Raw genomic sequence first — 18,114 nt, 5'->3', positions numbered from 1 at the left:
TATGTTCTATGCAGGCCCACTAGTTGAAATACGGCATTCTGATTAATATTGCGTTTGTGAAATATAAGTTAAGCAGCAAAAGGCACCCACTTTTAGCCATCTCAAGGGGCGGCCATTTTGTCACTTGTGTTGACTGAAGATCACTTCGAATTTGATCAAGGCTCAGATAATGACCAATCACGGCTCACCTGTTTTCTGAAGCTGAGCCATGACTGGTCGTTATGTGAGCCCTGAGCAACTTCAATGTCATCTTCAGTCGACAGAAGTGACAAAATGGCCACCCCCTGAGCTAGCTAAAAACGGGTGGATTTCTTGTATTCCACAAACGCAATATTAATCAGAATGCTCTGTTTAGACAAGTGGGCCTGCATAGAACATATTCGGGGGGGGGAATTGTTTGGTTGACTCCCTTTAAGTTGCCCATCCCCGACTATATATTTTTTAAACTGACATTCCACCACAGGTTGTTTGGTGGAAAGACCAGCAAACAGGCTCCAGTCACTACAGCAGACAACATGAAGAACTCCACTGTTATCTCCAACCCTCATGCTACCATGAATCATGTGACCACCTTGGTCGAGTCGTCCGACGGAGGGCTGGGAGGTGTGGACAGTGAGACTATCAGCCCCATGTTTGGGGGCAGAGTACCTGGCTGTGCCGGCACAGGGACGCTTGGCAGTGAACAGGTGAGCTGTCCCATGGATAAATGATGCACATACTCGAGAGTGGTTCTTGAATTGTGATGACATCTTAAAGCGGAAGTCAACCCAAACATATATTTTTTTAAGAATATGTTTTATGCAGGCCCACTAGTTGAAACACAGCATTCTGATTACTATTGCGTTTGTGGAATATGAGTTAAGCAACAAAATATTTTAGGCTTCATTCATGTTTACATATATATCATATCACATCTGTATAGTAAAGATATACATGTATTTAACTGTTGTCCATCCAAAGACACCACCCATTAAGATTTTTTTTTTTTTTTTTTTAAACCAGGTTTGATTTCAAACAATTATGTCGTCAACCCGTTTTCTTGCATGTTACTGCTACACAGGAAGCTAACACTAAGAACACTAACCTGTTTTCCAGGTTTGGTCATGTGATCTTTCAAGATGTTTTGCGTATGACAGTAGATGGAAATTGTAGGCGTTGATTCGATTGCCTGAAGGTATAAGAGACAAGTTTGTGCATGCATCTTTTGTAATATTCTAACATGATTCATAACGTTTCATCAGAAGTTGTCTGAATCATAAAAGTGACAACATCAGCCAGCATCAGGTTTTGGGTGGGTAGGCTTCGTTTTCTTCCTTTCATCCATGTTTAACACTTTTTTAATCCCTATATTTAAAATGGTAATACCTGTCAGAATCAAAATGAAAAACAAGATAGAAAACATACAGACATCATATTTGTGAAGGGGTTAGCTTTAGGATATTGTCGAGCTAAGAACATGACTACCATTGCTTGTGGAAGCAACTGTGCCACCAGTGACGTAAACAATGGCAATTGCAAATGGCGTCATCACTCCATTAACATAATGAACATCTACATTTTTTCATATTTTTTTTTTTTTTTACAATTTGAAAAACAAAAACAGGATTAGCGCCATTATTTTCTAAAGATTCATTTTCACAATCTTTGTCCTGCCACAGGCCTCCAGCCCAGGCTCCGTCTACTCCTCCACTGGCCCCTCCAACAGTCTAACGTGGGGCACAACTTTCAGCAGCTCCTCCGCCCAGAGCAGGGAGAGCACGCTGGGGGGGCACGGCGGAACAGGCAGCGTCGGTTACCCGTCTGTCAGCAGCATGCACACGAGCAGCGAGTCCATTGACATGAGCCTGGGCAGTGCCGGCGGAGGAGGAGGCCACGGGACCCACAGGGAGGACACCCTGTCCGCCTTGGGCCGCACCGGCAGCGTCAAGACGGGCATGTCGGAAAGGTGAGAGCGTTGGAGTGAAAAGTGACATACTTTTACAGCACATTTACAAAAGTATACTGGAATACTGGTACATCCGTGCACAGAGTTAAGGGTGGAATATTTTTTAAGATTGTAGGCAGTATTTTATTTTCAGGGTGCGGAAGAAATAAGATAAAATGAAATTCAGGAGTTACATTTGGTTGCTTTTATTCTTCTTCTCCATTCCAAAGAATACAGTATTGCACTTTTTTTTTTTACTGTATTGCACTTATTTGAAGTCCCCACAAAGAACACAGGTTTCAGTTATTCTTGAGCATTAGATTATACCAGCCATTGTCATTGTCACCTAGCTAAACAAATGTAACCAAAATATTAGAATCAGCATTCAATCAAATGCTATCGTTATACACCATAAACATTAAATTAGCACCCTACTAATGGAATCAATTAAAACAGCACTTTACCTTTGGAAAGTCTGTATTTGTTTTATATACAGGTCCTGTTGTAGCACTTATTGGATTGTGAAGGTTTATCAATGGAGTACCTGTTAAATGTATATTTAATGTCATCGCTTTAGCAGCACATATTATTACCTTGTCTTTTATTTACCCCGATTCATGTTGCAAACCTGATATTTACATCTATTTATATAGTAAAAGTAAAGGAACAAGTAAAGAACACTTTTAACCAGAGGCGGAGCCAGAACGTGGCTAATGGGTGGGCCTGGAAAAATCAGGGTGGGCCTGAATATTTCCCTCACTGAGTACAATCCTCCTTTCCCGACACATCGTGTATATATATATTCAAATAAAATGACAAACCGAATAATACGAAGTTCAGATCTTCCTTAGAAAACCACAATTAATGCCTTTCTTAATATTCAATGCAATAAAAAAAAATGAAACACAAATTCAAAAATAATTCCAGAATCATTTACAAAAATTTTAAAGTATATTTTTTTCTTTCATGAATCTCACTGGGTGGGCAGTCAGTCAATCTGGGAGGGCCTGTGCACACCCTGGCCCACCTATAGCGCCGCCCCTGCTTTTAACCAGTCACAAATTGTAGTGGTGAAGCGCCCCATTTCCTTTGGCCCCCTCAGAGAGACAAAGTGCTTGGGTGTGTATACAGCAACGTAACTGTGATCATTGAAGGGGAAGCTAAATGTGCTCTGTGTCAGGTATGGCAGTGGAAAACTAATAACATCTGGAGACAAAACTTTGAGGTTGATGTCACAGCCTCTTCATACAGTTTTCTCATTAATTTCAAGTGTCTAACACTTCAATTGTTTTCTGAAGGGATGATCTTTTTTTGGACTTAATTGTCTGAAACTGTCTTTCTCTGTGTCTGTTGTGCGTTTTCCTCCCCATCTCCCTCAGCCCCCTTTCCTCCCCCTCCGCTAGCCCTAAATTCAGCCGAAACACACTGCCTCGGAAACAGGACAGGTAAATGGACCTGTGTGAAGTGTTAGGCTTAATTTTAGGCACCATCGCCACTCAGAGCAACTAATAAAACACACCAAATGAAGGAATTTGTGTGGAGTTCTAGCGCAGTTGCGGAAGTGTGCTGCTCTGTGTGGTTGTCTATGGTCATTTGTCAGATCTGCTACTGTTTTGTGTCTGTGCCTTTTGTCAAGCGGTCTACTCTAGTCTTTACTGTTTCTGTGCTGCCACCTTGCGGTAAGAATACAGAGGTGCATTCCTAAGTGTACGTGACGTGACATTCACATGATGAAGTAATGCGTTTTAGGCCAATTTGAGTCGAAGAATAATGTATATTTCACCACACAAATGAAAAATGAGATAGATGTAGTCAACTTTATTAAGCCGTGTTAGACAGACGTAGCTGCATGTTCCCCTTTCCTTTCCCCGTCTGAAGTGTTTCTCTCCTACAGTGGGCCACTCTGTGGCAGAAACACTCTTCCTAAGAAGGGACTCAGGTATTGACAACCCTCCTTGCTGGACATATTCCACTTTTTCACTGCAGTTTGCCTTTTTGTCTTCAGTCCTGTTTCCCTGTGTCTACGTTCACTGCTCGGGGCTTGTGCTCAAGTTTTGTTTGTTTTTTGGTGCTTTGAAATGTTATGTTTGGCACTTGGCACCCAACGTGGTTGTGTTGTGCTTCTGCAGAGAGGCATGCCACTTTGTAATAGTCATTTCATATTTAACAGGTTTGATTTTTGGTGACTTCTTATTTCCCCACACGGTTGGTGGCCCATCGCTAAGAATCCATGTTCATTTTGCCATACTACTTTGTTCGCGCATCTAATTCATCTGATGGTTCCAGCTACTAACTTGGCTGCGTAAAAGAGATTAAAAAAAAAAAAAAAAAAGTTAGAATGAAGAAAAACATAAAACAAATCAAATCAGCTGCTTAAAAATCAATCAGCAGAACCCACATTGCCCTCCTGTGTTGTATCATCACAGTCTAATTAACCTCGGACTTGTTGCAGGTATGGCCCGCCCCCTCAGCTGCGAGGCCACGAGGATGGCCGTGATTGGCTACGTTCCCACTCCACCAGCGGGCTGCAGGAATCAGCCAGTAATTCCCCCTTTTCCCCCGGCTCCAGCCTCACCTCCCCCTCTGGCACTCGCTTCAATTTTGGACAACTTGGTACGCTCCGCTCAGCTACTTATGATGAAAAGTTGAAATCCCATAATGATATCTACTTGTGTTGCTTAATTGACCGTCAATTTAAAGGCTAGTCCAATTCGGACAATTGCATTAGATGTGGGCTCTCAACACCGAATTCTAAGTTTTCGTGTTATTACAGTAAACTTTGTTTACAATTGAATCCTCACAGCGTCAAGCCCGACGTCAACAGCTCAGATCAACCTGACCGGCCTGCGTAACAACAGCCTGACCAACCAGGATGTCACCTTTGACCCTTGCAGCGACAACCGCCTGAGAAACTCTTGTATGTCCCTCGATGAGAAGACTCGCACCATGAGCCGATCGGGCTCTTTCCGCGACGGCTTTGAAGAAGGTACGGGGACACAAAATAGCGGGTAGATTGCAGCGCCTGCAATCTTGACTGACTTGAGTGTCATCCACCAAGTCTGTAATTATGTGAAAAAGAGCAATACTTCCATCGAATTTTATTTTCCCACCAGCCGTGCCAAAATAATTATAAATACATGTGTTAAGAGAGCCGCAGAAAGGATTACAACCTCTTCTCTGAGAAATGTTCTGAGAAAAGCCATAATCGGCTTTGAACGGCTTACTTTTATTGTTTTCATAAGCTTATTTATTGGGAAAAGTATCCAGCCAGGGTCCACTTGCAGGTAGGAACACAGGCACAATGACTGCGAGCATTGTCTTGAGTGGGTCTCTTAACGGGGCAAAAAAATATTATGTAAATTAATAGATACCTATCACAGGGGCTTGAGTGAGCCATTATAAATTAATTTAATTAACCCAGAGAAAAAGGCTTGTTATTGATGTTAGGGCAGTATAGTTTCCTGTTCCTTTTCTAATTACAGGGATCACAGTGAGAGGCGTGGGAGACCAGATGAGATACAAAAAAAAAAAAGGAAGTGTGGTTGTGTCCGCAGACATACGTGTCGCCACTATAGAATTACTGGAATTTTTGCTGTCTAGATTGACAGGACAAAAGTCCCGTCATCTACCTAACACCACCAATCTGTTTGTGTGCAACCCAACAACCCACTTTGTTACCGAAACCCCCACACAAATACATTCCCCTCAGGCTGATGTTATTTTTAAAGCATGTTCCATATTTTCCTGAGTGTTTCCTTTCGGTGCTGTCTATGTAGTTACCAAAAAAAAAAAAAGACAACTTTTTTGTGGAAGTGTAGGTCGGGGTTGACAGGCTGTATCTGAAATTGCGTGGGAAATAAAATATTTTTCAGAGTGCTTGGTCAATATTGACAAGCCCACTTGGCTCCAGTTTGTTTTGAAGATATCCAATCGCACAATAAAAAAAAAAAGCCGACATGTAGCACTTCAATATTGGGAACCAACTCGTGTCTGTTTGGGTTCTCTGTCGTGGAGGAAGAAATATGCAAGGACAATAAACAATAACCAGCTGGTTCGATAAGATAAGCCGCACATCTGCTATTTTGTGTACACCCGCAACATGTTGCTGTGCGGTGCAAATGAAGATTTAACATTACATTTGTGACCGAGAGGTTAATGATTGAATCCAAAGAGCCCGGCCCGGCGTCTTGGTACGGCCGATGACATCACCTCCCGGTTCCGTTTAATCGGCTTCCGAGCAGGAGGAGGTTGGCTCGTGGTCTGGAAACTTTGAAGTGTGATTAGCAGCTGAGTCATTTTGCACACTAGTGCCAAGGCTGTGCCACTGCTTGCACTGTGTAGGAGTTTTATCTTGAATCTTTTATGGTCGGGGGAAGGTGACTTGCGCTGAGGCAGGCTGGAGGACCTGCAGAGCGGGGAGGATCACTGTTGAGTGGGCTCATTAACACAGTGGGTGTCTGCTTGGAATCACATCTTCTTTTTGTGCTTACGTGTATTTGCCGTTCATGTCTCTGCAGTTCATGGCTCGTCCCTCTCTCTGGTCTCCAGCACTTCGTCCATGTACTCCACGGTGAGTAGACAAACCACACGCATTGCAGTTTACATTACTGATTGTTCCCACCAGAGGTCACCGTCGTTGAATTTTAAGACTTAGCCACAATTCTTGGCCGTCACTCCCAATTTTCATGCATAAATATTTTCAACGGCTGAATATTTTTGGTCCCGCCAGTCTGTTATTTAACTAGTGACTCAGTGTCAGCCAGTTGCTTACAGTAAGCAGTTAATGTTCAAACCAGACCAACGTGTTTTTTGTCTTTTGTTTGCAAAATGATGAAATAATGCATGTGTGTATTTTGTTATTCACTTAACCCAACCACATCTTCAAACCACACTGCACACACTCGCTTGGGACGGCCTACATTTACACAATGGCCAATTGCGGTTTTAGCACCGCCAGGTAGCCCCTCCTCCTCCTCCTCCTCCTCCCAGAGAGTAGTTTACTCACCTGGGCAGGTGTAGCACACAAACTCCCATTTGGGTTCTTGAGCCCGAGCGTCGGCATTGAAATCAGACTGGACGCATAATGATGACAACTTTCCCCCTCACTGGCACTGTCACATCTTTTCAACTAACGGTAGGGTTGAGAAGGTCAGGGGGCTGCAGGGATATTTCATGTCATATTTTGGGATCTCGGAGGTATAAAAATGTGTCATGAAACATAACGTTCGTTTGAGTGGATGAGATTGAGTCTGGAATGCTTATCGGATATTTTGCGTTTGACAGGCTTATCAAAGTGTTGGCGTGGGAACATGTCCGGGTGTCTTAAGTTATAGGTGTGTTTACTTGTGTAGTACACGTCATGAAGTGTGGGAGTCCTCGATGGTGGAGCAGCACGTCATGTGTGCTTGATTGGCAGCTCCGCGTGCGCGCTTGCGTGCGTGTGTGCTTACACTGAACTTCACATGACCGGACTCTCAGGAATTTGAAAATGTCATTGTAGGTGGCTGCTGCCAAAGGGGGGGGGGGGGAAATCATTACTCATGACAATTCTAGGTGGTTTGTTAAGGCTTTGCATGTGATTTATCGACAACCCTTCCTGATTTTCAAGTTACCAATTTACTGGATGTGTGGAAAGAAACGAGCCAGATTTGCTGCGTTGTGTGGAGTCTGAAGAAATAAATGGAGACACTAGTTTTGAAATATGCCCCGGGAAAGTTACACCGATAATTGCAAAATCTATATTTACTTTTTGGTGAAATGGTGACAGCCAAGATTATATCTGATAATATTTACTAATATTTACATAGGCTAGGTTAGCTAACCACTCACCGCGTCACATAACTGTTTTACTTAACAGGAAGTTAACCCAAACATATTTTTTGCAAGAATGTGTTCTATACAAGCCCACTAGTCGAAACAAGTCATTCTGATAAATATTACGTTTGTGAAATAAGAGTTAATCCACTTGTTTTTAGCCATCTCCGGGGGCGGCCATTTTGTCACTTTTGTCGACTGAAAATGACATCACAGTTGCTCAGGGCTCAGGTAACGACCAATCACGGCTGACCTGTTTTCTGAAGCTGAGCCGTGATTGGTCGTTACCTGAGCCCTGTGTAGTTGTGATGTCATTTTCAGTCGACAGCAGTGACAAAATGGCCGCCCCCGGAGAGGGCTAAAAAGGGGTGCATTTTGCTGCTTAACTCCTATTCCACAAACGCATCCACAATCAGAATTTCAACTAGTGGGCTTGCTGGGAACATATTCTTGAAAAAAATATGTCTGGGTTGATTTCCACTTAATAAAAACAAGAGTTGTCAAGTCAATTCACTTTTTTTATTTTTTTTATTTGCTTTGTTTGAGTGAAATCAATATGCAGCTTAGCGGTAGTCTGTCTCTTTCTGTATAAAGTTGTGAAGAACGTAAAAAGCTATCATTTTTTTAATATCTTAATTAGAGTTTATGAAGGCGTGCAGTAAATATGGGTGTCACTCGTTTCTTTGTTTTGGTGAACAGCAGCAGGGCGTGTTGTGTACGCGTGAGTCTCGACTGCAGTTTGTCTTTCTTGGTATTGTTACGACGGTAACAATAGGACACGCTCTTGTATAGCGATATGTCAGCACAATGCCTTCAGGACAAAAGCTCCGCTTTCCATATATTGCACACCACACAATCTTGAGTTTACGAAGGTGTCATAACCTGAAATCTAGAACACGAGTTAAGACGTGATCTTGGCTTGTTTTCAAGTATAGGAACATCCCATAATAAGTCTCTCTTTTTTTCGTATTGTCTCATTTCACAGAATGAGGAGAAGTCTCAGTCAGAGGTGAGTAAAGCTGTGTTTGGACCTCTCTTTAACTATCCATAGTCAATAGTTGGACTTGTTGGAACATTTAGCGGGGGCATTTTCACAGTCGTATCCTGTTACATAACTACATGTGTCTACATTGAGATTGACCATGTAACACAGCTCTTCTGTTGCTGTCTGAACACCTGCGTTGACCACTACAGGCACATTGTTGAATTTCATCTCTGCTCATGTCAGAGCTCCTCTCTGGAGGCCCCAGTCATACATCACCACCGTAGTTTTACACGCATCTGGGTGTGCAAATTGCAGGTTTTTAGGAAGGCAGGTTTGCTGCTTTTATATATGTGTGTGTGTTTTTTTTTTTTTTTTTTACATCAGAGATTTTTTTATTTTTTTTCCATCTTCTCAGATCCGCAAATTACGCCGGGAGCTGGATGCCTCCCAGGAGAAAGTTTCCGCCCTAACAACGCAGTTGAGTGCCAATGTGAGTGAACGCACAAATGCACAATACTGTACATGCATTGACCTCATGTTTTACAGTACGTGCCATACCACAATTATTACCAATGTGTTGATACGGACACACTTTTTTTGCCACTTATTATTGAGATTTGCTCAGGCACGAATTCAAACTCTATTTTGACTGATAATATTTACTAATATTTACACAGGCTAGGTTGGCTAACCACTCACCGCGTCACATAACTATGTTTTACTTAAACAGGAAGTTAACCCAAACATATTTTTTGCAAAAGCATTCCGGGTGGGGTGTTTATCAAAATGCTGCCACTTTCATGTGGCTGAATATAGCCTGCATGTAATATTTATCACTGACATGTTAAGATCCTAAAAAATGCACGAATTTGACTCCGGGCCATGCAATTTTACATCCCATGGAGCCATCAGAAAATCTTTGAACATCTCCTGGCACGATCCATGATTTCACCTACACTGAAAAACAAAAACAAAAAGCAGTGTGTTGAATGCTCTCTATTTCATTTTGTCAAGTGGTTACAGGAAATAAAAGCATCTGGATCCCAATAGGTTTTTTTAAGTAGAGTAGAAGTTTGCTTATGAAATGTATCTGGATCCAGATGGGCTTGCGTAGGTGAATTCAACACACCTTTTTTTTTTCAGTGTATATTGCACAAGTCTCGCTATGCTTCGCCGCTTATCTGCCGCCTGAGTCAGTGCACGTCGGCGCTTTAACGGGGGATGAGAGATATGCAGCCGAGGCAAAGGTCTTAGATTACAGCAGAGTCGTGTCCCAGCACACTGCTGTGAGGCTGACCCAGATGTGCGCTGAAGATTTACAACCGAAGAGTCCAAGATACAGTACGTGTGGCGGGGAGGAGTATGGCCGGGGGGTGGGCGTCGAAAAGCAGCTAGGTTACAGCCGGGTCTAGTAATGTGTGAGCGAGTGGCTGGAGGGGCTGTTATTCAGGATATGGAGTACAGTATGATTTCACACCGCCAAAGACAGATTACACATTTTCCGAACACGCCTCGATGCCCTAAAGCTAAGACTCTTAAGAACATCTTTGTTTCCAGCAGTCTCACCTCGAATCAGGCATCAGTCAGCACCTTACTTAGGTGTCCTGCAGACACCCAGGGACTTATTTTCATGCCCCGGTGCAAGTCTTGCGCAAAGCGCAGTCTAACTGCGCGCATGGGTGGTGTTTGATGTCCTTGGATATTTTCATAGACAGGCGCAGTTACGAATAGGCGTTAGCGCCGTTGTGGGAGCGGAAGTGAATACAGCCGAATTGATTCCGCAATCGAAGCAGCGTCTCTCATTTTGTTTCAATTCAGCGCAGGTTAGGCGCACGGCCTAACCGACTCGCTCACTGGAGTCCATGCAAGAGATCGGCGTGTGCAAAATACGTTTCAGAGGAGCTGCAAGATCTCCACTTGCGGATGATGTACAGTTGGCCGCTGTAAAGTGGGCACTTGCCTCACTTGTGTGATGAGCATGAGCCTACTCATGAAGGGAGGGATTACCTGCATTTCTCCTGAAATATGAACCAATTAACAATGATTTTACCAGCAGCATTACAAAAGTATCCAAACTGGTTTCACTCCAAGTAAGGTGTTATCACAAATGTTGTACACACGTTGTCTTTTTCATCTCATTTATTTGATCATTGCGGTTTTTTATTTTAGCCCACGGGTGGATTTTGCCGCTTAACTCATATTCCACAAACGCAATTGTAATCAGAATGCCGTGTTTCAACTAGTGGGATTGCTGGGAACATATTCTTGAAAAAAAAAAAAAAAACGTGTTTGGGTTGATTTCCGCTTGAATTTTGATTCCTATTTCATCTGGAAATTATAGTTCATCCAAAAAGTCAAATACAAATAGTGTATCCAAAGTCATACTCAAATGTAATGGGGTACAAAGGGGGATTCCCCCCATCTGTGGTCCCTTCTCAAGGTTTCTCATTTTACCTCAGATGTTTTTTTTTTGTTTTTTTTTTTGTTTGTTTTTTTAGTTTTTGCTTGCCCTCCTGGGGCTTCAGATCGGGAGATGTTGATAATATGTTGTCAGCTATGCGAAGCCCTTTGAAACTTTCTTGTGATTAAGGGCTATATAAATAAATTTGACTTGACTTGGATGGGCACTTTTTTTTTCATCAATGCTTAACTGCCCCTACAAGGGGTTTGAAGGAAATTTTTTAGGTTGACTCATTAATTTTTTTTTTTTTTTTTTAACTAATTGTTAATAGGCCAATTCACATACCTAATGTAAGATGTCAGACCAGCTGTAACTTGTCAATGTCCCGCAGGCTCACCTGGTGGCGGCGTTTGAGCAGAGTTTGGGCAACATGACCATCAGGTTGAAGAGTCTCACCTTGACAGCTGAGCAAAAGGTGGGGAAAAAAAAAAAATGTTATTTAACTATGCAGAGTTGTTGTTTCAACCTACATTACCCGTTTGATGTGACAGGACTCTGAGCTGAATGATCTGAGGAAGACTATCGAGCTGCTGAAAAAGCAGAACGCTGCCGCTCAGGCCGCTATCAATGGCGTCATAGACACCCCTGAGCTCTCGCTTAAAATGGACAAGTCAGGTACACGCAGGCGTATGTTATACTTCCGTTCTAAAAATACAATAGATGTGTCTTTGTCGGCGTGAACCTCAAAAGTGCCGCACCTCGAATCGATATCGTTGCTCTCTTTCAGCTGGCAGTAACGGCAGCCTTCATCATCACCAGCAGCAGCATCAACAGCAGCACCAGCCAGACCTGCGAATCAGGAGGCAACACTCCTCCGACAGCGTCAGCAGTGTGGCCAGTGCCACCAGCCATTCCAGCGTGGGCTCCAACATGGACGCGGATGCTAAGAATAAGAAGAAAAACAAGAAGAATTGGGTAAGACAACACGACACGCGAAGGGTCCCGGTGTTAAGATTTATAGCGGGCGCGTCATATTTGGTTTTGTTTATATTCTTTTTGTCTTTGTGTGTCTTGGCCTTGCATGTTTGGCTTTCCTCTTCAGACATCTTTCACTGGGGAAAAGGTGACTCATATAAGGACTATTTGATTTTGGAGGTTTTTGGTCATTTGCAGGTCAAATCTCTTTGAAACATTTAGCGTACGTGACTTTTTTCCAACATAATTTTATTCACAGCTTCTGGTCTAGTTTACACGAGACAATCAAAACACCTCTGCAGACATCTGAAAAAAAAAGCTTTGAAATAACTTAATCTACATGTCTACAGTGCTCCTCATGTAGTTTCTTGGTCAACGTTTCTTTGTGAGTCGTGATGATACAATGACTAATTTTGCTTGCGTGAATAATTCTTTCTTCGTTATACTTGAAGACATTCTTGTGCACCGGGGGACAAGTCAGAGACGATGACGTATGCAACTCCTAACGTGTCCTTTCTGTCGTGGTGGTGTGGTCAGAACGTGATCATAATGTTGTAGAACTGTAGGCGGACCTTTGTGGTGCTTTGTTTTGGTGTTAAAAGATGAGCGCTTGTGTCAAGTTTCCTTCTGTAGGTGGCTCTGAAAATAAAACACCCCCCGCTATGTCTGTGTAGTAAGCTTAACTGAGACCTCGCTGGGGGCTCCACCGTGCAGGTGCTCACGCATCGTGTGTGCGTATGTCCGATGCTGCATAGGGAGGTGTGTCCGAGTTCATGATATTTAAAGACACCCATTGTCATGGCTGTAGCGTTAGTCGGCTTTCGACCCAACGTGGCTTGACTGTTTGTCTCACCATAACACATTAACGCTCGCACACCCTGTGCTGTTCTGTCTCTCTGTCTTCATTTGCCTCGCTTCATGTGGCAGGTCTATGAGGTAAGATTAGTGCATCCTGATGACTAAAAGCAGATGAACGCCCTTTTTAGGTTACTAACCTATTTGCTTTGTTTCCCCCCTTTGCCAACTGCTACTTCCTTTGAGCATTTTCCTCTCCTCAGCACTGCCTTCCCTTACTCACACTCCTCTTGGAAGATTTGGATCTTTTTTAAAGTAGAAAAAAAAAAAAACCACCCTGGAATACTTTACCGCTCTCAGAAAAAGGATCTTATCTGTTTGGTGTGTTATGAGTCCTTGAGAATTGAAAAAAAAAAAAACAAAAAAAAAAACACATGAGTAAAAAAATAGTTTAGATACCCATCCATCCATCCATCCATTATCTGTACCGCTTCTCCTCACAAGGGTCGCGGGGCGTGCTGGAGCCTATCCCAGCTGTCTTTGGGCAGTAGGCGGGGGACACCCTGAACTGGTTGCCAGCCAATCGCAGGGCACACAGAGACAAACATCAGTTTAGATACCCAGACTCAAAAACAAGTGGGAAAAAGGTTTTATAGGGGAAATCAGCTCCAAAAACATATTTTTTTCAAGAATATGTTCTATGCAAGCCCACTAGTTGAAACAAGGCATTCTGATTAATATTGCATTTGTGGAATAAGACTTAATCCACCTGTTTTTAGCCATCTCCGGGGGCGGCCATTTTGTCACTTCTGTCGACTGAAAATGACATCACAGTTGCTCAGGGCTCAGGTAACGACCAATCATGGCTCAGCTTCAGAAAACAGGTCAGCCGTGATTGGTCGTTACCTGAGCCCTGAGCAACTTCGATGTCATTTTCAGTCGACGGAAGTGACAAAATGGCCGCCCCGGGAGATGGCTAAAAACGGGTGGATTAACTCTTATTCCACAAATGCAATATTAATCAGAATGCCATGTTTCAACTAGTGGCCCTGCGTAGAACATATTCTTGAGAAAAAATGTTTGGGTTGACTTCTTTAAGCAAGATCTGCAAAGGCATACTTGGATGAATTTGGTGTGAACATCAAAACTTCTGGATGAATAGACAAAAATCCCTCCAAAATTGTGTACAAAGTTGTAACTTTGAAATCAACTCCAAATGTTCTTCCTTTTTTAATTTCCGTTACTGAAATTATAATGTGTCTCAGTTAATTGTGATTCTGTTCTTTTTAAAGTCATCCGTTACTAAGTTTGACGAGCCAATCACTAATGAATAGTAGAGGATAACAAATGACATATGGAAGTGAGAGTAATGAGAGTATCCCAGGGTGATTTTCCACTTAACACAAACCTGCTCAAAAGATTTTGCACTGTGGTGAACTCAATTATAAACTCATTCAAATATCAAACAACCTTTTAACCCTATTAAAAAATATTTGGAGAAAGACAGCATTTGTCAAGACAGTCTCTGACTCACTCACAGTTATTCGCGGCCAATTTTCACTGCTTTTCCTGGCATGACCCTGCACCTCCTATCCGCTCTTGTTTTTGGACTCTGTCCAAGCCTTGAACAGCATTTTTTACGTGTCTTGTTTTTTCTTTTCCTTCCTTCTTCCTTCTTTCTTTCTTTTTTGTATTTTTTACCTGCAGTTGCGAAGCTCCTTCAAGCAGGCATTCAGCAAGAAGAAATCTCCCAAATCAGCTTCATCCCACTCGGACATCGAGGAGATGACCGATTCTTCGCTGCCCTCCTCCCCTAAACTGCCTCACAACGGCACCGCCGCTACCAACCACATGCTCAGGAACACACACTCCAACTCGCTGTATGTACACGTGTTTGTGCTTCGTCGTTGAATTTAGTCTAAAATGTCATTTTGAAAGGAAATGCAAATGTATTGTACTAAAAAAGTTCAATGAAACGTAACAGTGCCTTGACGCCGCACTTTGAGAAGGAAAACCACTCGGGTGTTTTTATTTTGTTGTTGTTGTTTTAACCACTCCCAGGTTGTCGGAGTGTTTGGACAGCGAGGCGGAGACAGTAATGCAGCTGCGGAGTGAGCTCAGGGAGAAGGAGATGAAACTGACAGATATCCGCTTGGAAGCGCTCAGCTCCGCCCATCAGCTCGACCAGCTACGAGAGGCCATGAACCGCATGCAGGTTTGAGGGCGCAAACACGCACGAATCACTCCTCAGCGGACGTCCGTGCCCAACGGGACCTTTTCGTGCGTGTTCGCAGCTAGAGATTGAGAAGCTGAAGGCGGAGAATGATCGCTTGAAGCTGGAGAATCAAAGCAGCAGGACAGGCTCCCAAGCCTCCATCTCCTCGTCTCCTCCCCCACACACACACAGCCAGCAGGCCCCAGCGCCCAATGCGGGGATCTCGCAGCACGGTCTGAACCTCGCCACCAGCGAATCCACCAGTTTGGGTAAGATACGGCTGTGGTCGTAGACCTGGTGAATTTTTTTCAGAAAGTGGGAGGAAGACACATTTTAAATCCCGCGTGGGGATGTTCGATACCATTTCGGTTCAGACCGATACCAGGACGAGTATTCACTCTCGCGTACTTACCGATACCAAGTACATGTGATGTATAAAATTTCAATTAGCACAATGACAAATAATTCTGACCTTTCTGTCTTTCACCGATGTGTCAGACATCCGCATTGTAGCACCAACTACTGTCAAGAAAGACTTACTCGATGTCAGATTTTTTTCATTCTTTATTTTTTACTTTAAAGCAGCACTGGGCAAGAATTCGACCTTAATAAAAAAAATTCACAACTCTTTTGATGAAACATTGACTTACAAGTAGTTGAATGGGACTTTCGTCATGCGCTAGGGGGGTCCGTATCGTTTTTATTGGCACTAAGTAACTTTTGAGGAGGATGGGAGCAACCCTGGCACACCAAAAAATACAAATGTCCTGAATTGCTTTACGGCATACGTCACTTCCTCCTTTCGCTATAAGGACGGAGGTCGATTCGAACGTCTACACGCTAAAAAACAAAAGTATCGTTTGAACAAAAGTAGATTCATTACCTCATCGCAATTCATCTTTCACATAGCCACTGGAAATAGAAATGCAATTCAGTCCAACTTGCAGGCCAGCGAGAGCCCAGGATCTCACGACACAACGCGCTGGCGCGCATGGAAAATGCGGTTGACTTTTGTCAAAACACTACCGCTTTTGTCCACATGGCGCCGCCATAATCAACCAAACTGACATGACACAGTGTTGCCTTAATGATCAGACCGATACAAGTACCTGACCTAGTGTCAATGATTGTCTTTATTTTTTTACGTACCCTGCAATTGACAGGCAACTAGTCCAGATTGTTTTTATTTTTTACGTACCCCGCAATTGACAGGAAACTAGTCCGAGACGTGCCCCACTTACTGTTCAAAGTCAGCTGGGATATGCTTCAGTTGCCCACAACCCTAATGAGTACAAGCGGAATACATGATGGATGGTTAGCTTCATTTTTTTCATGTGACGAATTCTTTCCACTAAATAGTCAACAATCTTGCCCTCTGATTGTGGAATGGTACACTTTGCTGACTTCCGTGCAGGCAGTGCGCACTCTGTTCACACTCTGTAATGGTGTAAATGTGTTTGTGTCTATATTGTCCCCTGTGATTGACTTGCAAAGTGGACTTTGCTTTTCGCCTTATTTGGACTGGGTAAATTCCCCACGCCGTTCGACAGAATAAACGGTCCAGAAAATGGATGGAGTCAACCAGCCTGGTCTTTGAGTGATATATCACTTTCATGGTACAAGAAACAAACCGTTGAATTGAATACTCTAGGGAGAGTTGAGATAAAATGGAGATGCTAAAAGATCAGAATGTTAATTGGGCCTCTGCTCTGTTCTTGTCAGACATGCTGTTGGATGACACAGGTGGAGAGGGGGGTATGAGGAAAGAGGGCCGCCTCGTAAAGATCGTCGTCAGCCTCGACGAGGGCGGTTTGTGGGGACAGGTAAGACATTGATGGGAAAACAAATTTCAGATTGTTTATGTAATAGCAGAGCTGCTGTTGACGGCGTTTTGGTACGCAAATCAATACGGGTTTTTTCCCAATGCTAGGAGGCTCGCTCCCCTCGCTTTCTGATAGGATGCATCGGTGTCAGTGGTAAGACCAAATGGGATGTGCTGGACGGAGTGGTCCGGCGCCTTTTCAAAGTAAGCAACAACGTCAAAACTTGTTGATCGCATTAATTATAAACAGTACACTTGTGAACGAATTGGATCTAATTTCTTATCCTCCGGCTACTAGGAGTATATCACCCATGTGGACCCGGTAAGCCAGCTTGGCCTCAGCTCAGACAGCGTGGAGGGATACAACATCGGAGACATCCACAGACCCCGGAGCCCCAGCGCCGCCCACACCCCCGAGCTGCTACCTTGCGGCTACTTGGTGGGCGACAGCAACACCATCAACATCCAGCTCAAAGGTATCAAAATGCTGTCCCAAAACAACAATCTGGACATCATGTGTCCTTACACTGAAGGTCCAAGTGCCAAATTATGCCACTTTCTAATTTTGACTGTGTATACATGTACATTTCAATTGTCGCATTTGCGATATGGCTGACACTGGCGGAACACGTTTTAAATGCACGAGTAACTCCACAAGCATCACCCCTGATAGTGATGGAAGTAAACAGTAATAAATGAATGCTAAAATATTAAATAAGTCAACCCAAACATTTTCTTTACAATATGTTGTATGCGCCGCCGCTAGTCTAAACGCAGCATTCCGATTACAATTACGTTTGTGGAAAATGAGTTAAGCAGCAAAAAAATTCACCCGTTTATTCATTCTTAGCGGCCGGCCATTTTGTCAGTTTCTGTCAACTGAAAATGACATCACAGTTGCTCAGGGCTCGGTTAACAACCAATCACGGCTCAGCTTCAGAAAACAGGTGACCTGTGATTGGTTGTTACCCGAGCCCTGGGCAACTGTGATGTCATTTTCAGAGGACAGAAAGGGACAAAATGGCCGCCCCTCTGAGATGAATTAAAAACCGTGTGGATCAACTGTACTTTCAGAGTTGCGGGGGGTGTTTTTAATATTGTTATTTATGTTTCTTGGACCGACGATGCCATAACGCATATCCAAATCGTGTAGCCTGAAACTACTTTGTGTCCGTTCGTCCCT

The 18,114-nt window shown here is 43.3% G+C and overlaps 1 protein-coding gene across 7 annotated transcripts in view; it reads left to right on the top strand.

Annotated features, from left to right (window-relative positions):
* The window catches only part of nav2a (neuron navigator 2a), a 160,393-nt gene that overhangs the window by 137,305 nt on the left and 4,974 nt on the right, over positions 1–18,114 (top strand). For 5 of the 7 annotated variants that reach the window (XM_086026738.1, XM_086026736.1, XM_086026734.1 and 2 more), the window contains 18 exons: positions 464–686; positions 1,659–1,945; positions 3,304–3,369; positions 3,819–3,863; positions 4,377–4,537; positions 4,728–4,910; positions 6,442–6,494; positions 8,724–8,747; positions 9,139–9,213; positions 11,516–11,599; positions 11,676–11,799; positions 11,912–12,099; positions 14,602–14,774; positions 14,956–15,109; positions 15,189–15,378; positions 16,832–16,932; positions 17,040–17,135; positions 17,230–17,407. In XM_086026738.1, coding sequence (XP_085882864.1) covers positions 464–686; positions 1,659–1,945; positions 3,304–3,369; positions 3,819–3,863; positions 4,377–4,537; positions 4,728–4,910; positions 6,442–6,494; positions 8,724–8,747; positions 9,139–9,213; positions 11,516–11,599; positions 11,676–11,799; positions 11,912–12,099; positions 14,602–14,774; positions 14,956–15,109; positions 15,189–15,378; positions 16,832–16,932; positions 17,040–17,135; positions 17,230–17,407 — 2,405 coding nt within the window. The remainder of the gene's footprint in view (positions 1–463; positions 687–1,658; positions 1,946–3,303; positions 3,370–3,818; positions 3,864–4,376; positions 4,538–4,727; positions 4,911–6,441; positions 6,495–8,723; positions 8,748–9,138; positions 9,214–11,515; positions 11,600–11,675; positions 11,800–11,911; positions 12,100–14,601; positions 14,775–14,955; positions 15,110–15,188; positions 15,379–16,831; positions 16,933–17,039; positions 17,136–17,229; positions 17,408–18,114) is intronic. The other 2 variants (XM_086026735.1, XM_086026737.1) reach the window with 2 other exon arrangements.

This window comes from Filicampus tigris, chromosome 3 (assembly GCF_054856515.1).
Source record: "Filicampus tigris isolate MCC_2025a chromosome 3, RoL_Ftig_1.0, whole genome shotgun sequence".
Classification (NCBI taxonomy): Eukaryota; Metazoa; Chordata; class Actinopteri; order Syngnathiformes; family Syngnathidae; genus Filicampus; species Filicampus tigris.
Note: the sequence above shows the minus strand (reverse complement) of the source record. Positions and strands in the feature narration are given on the sequence as shown.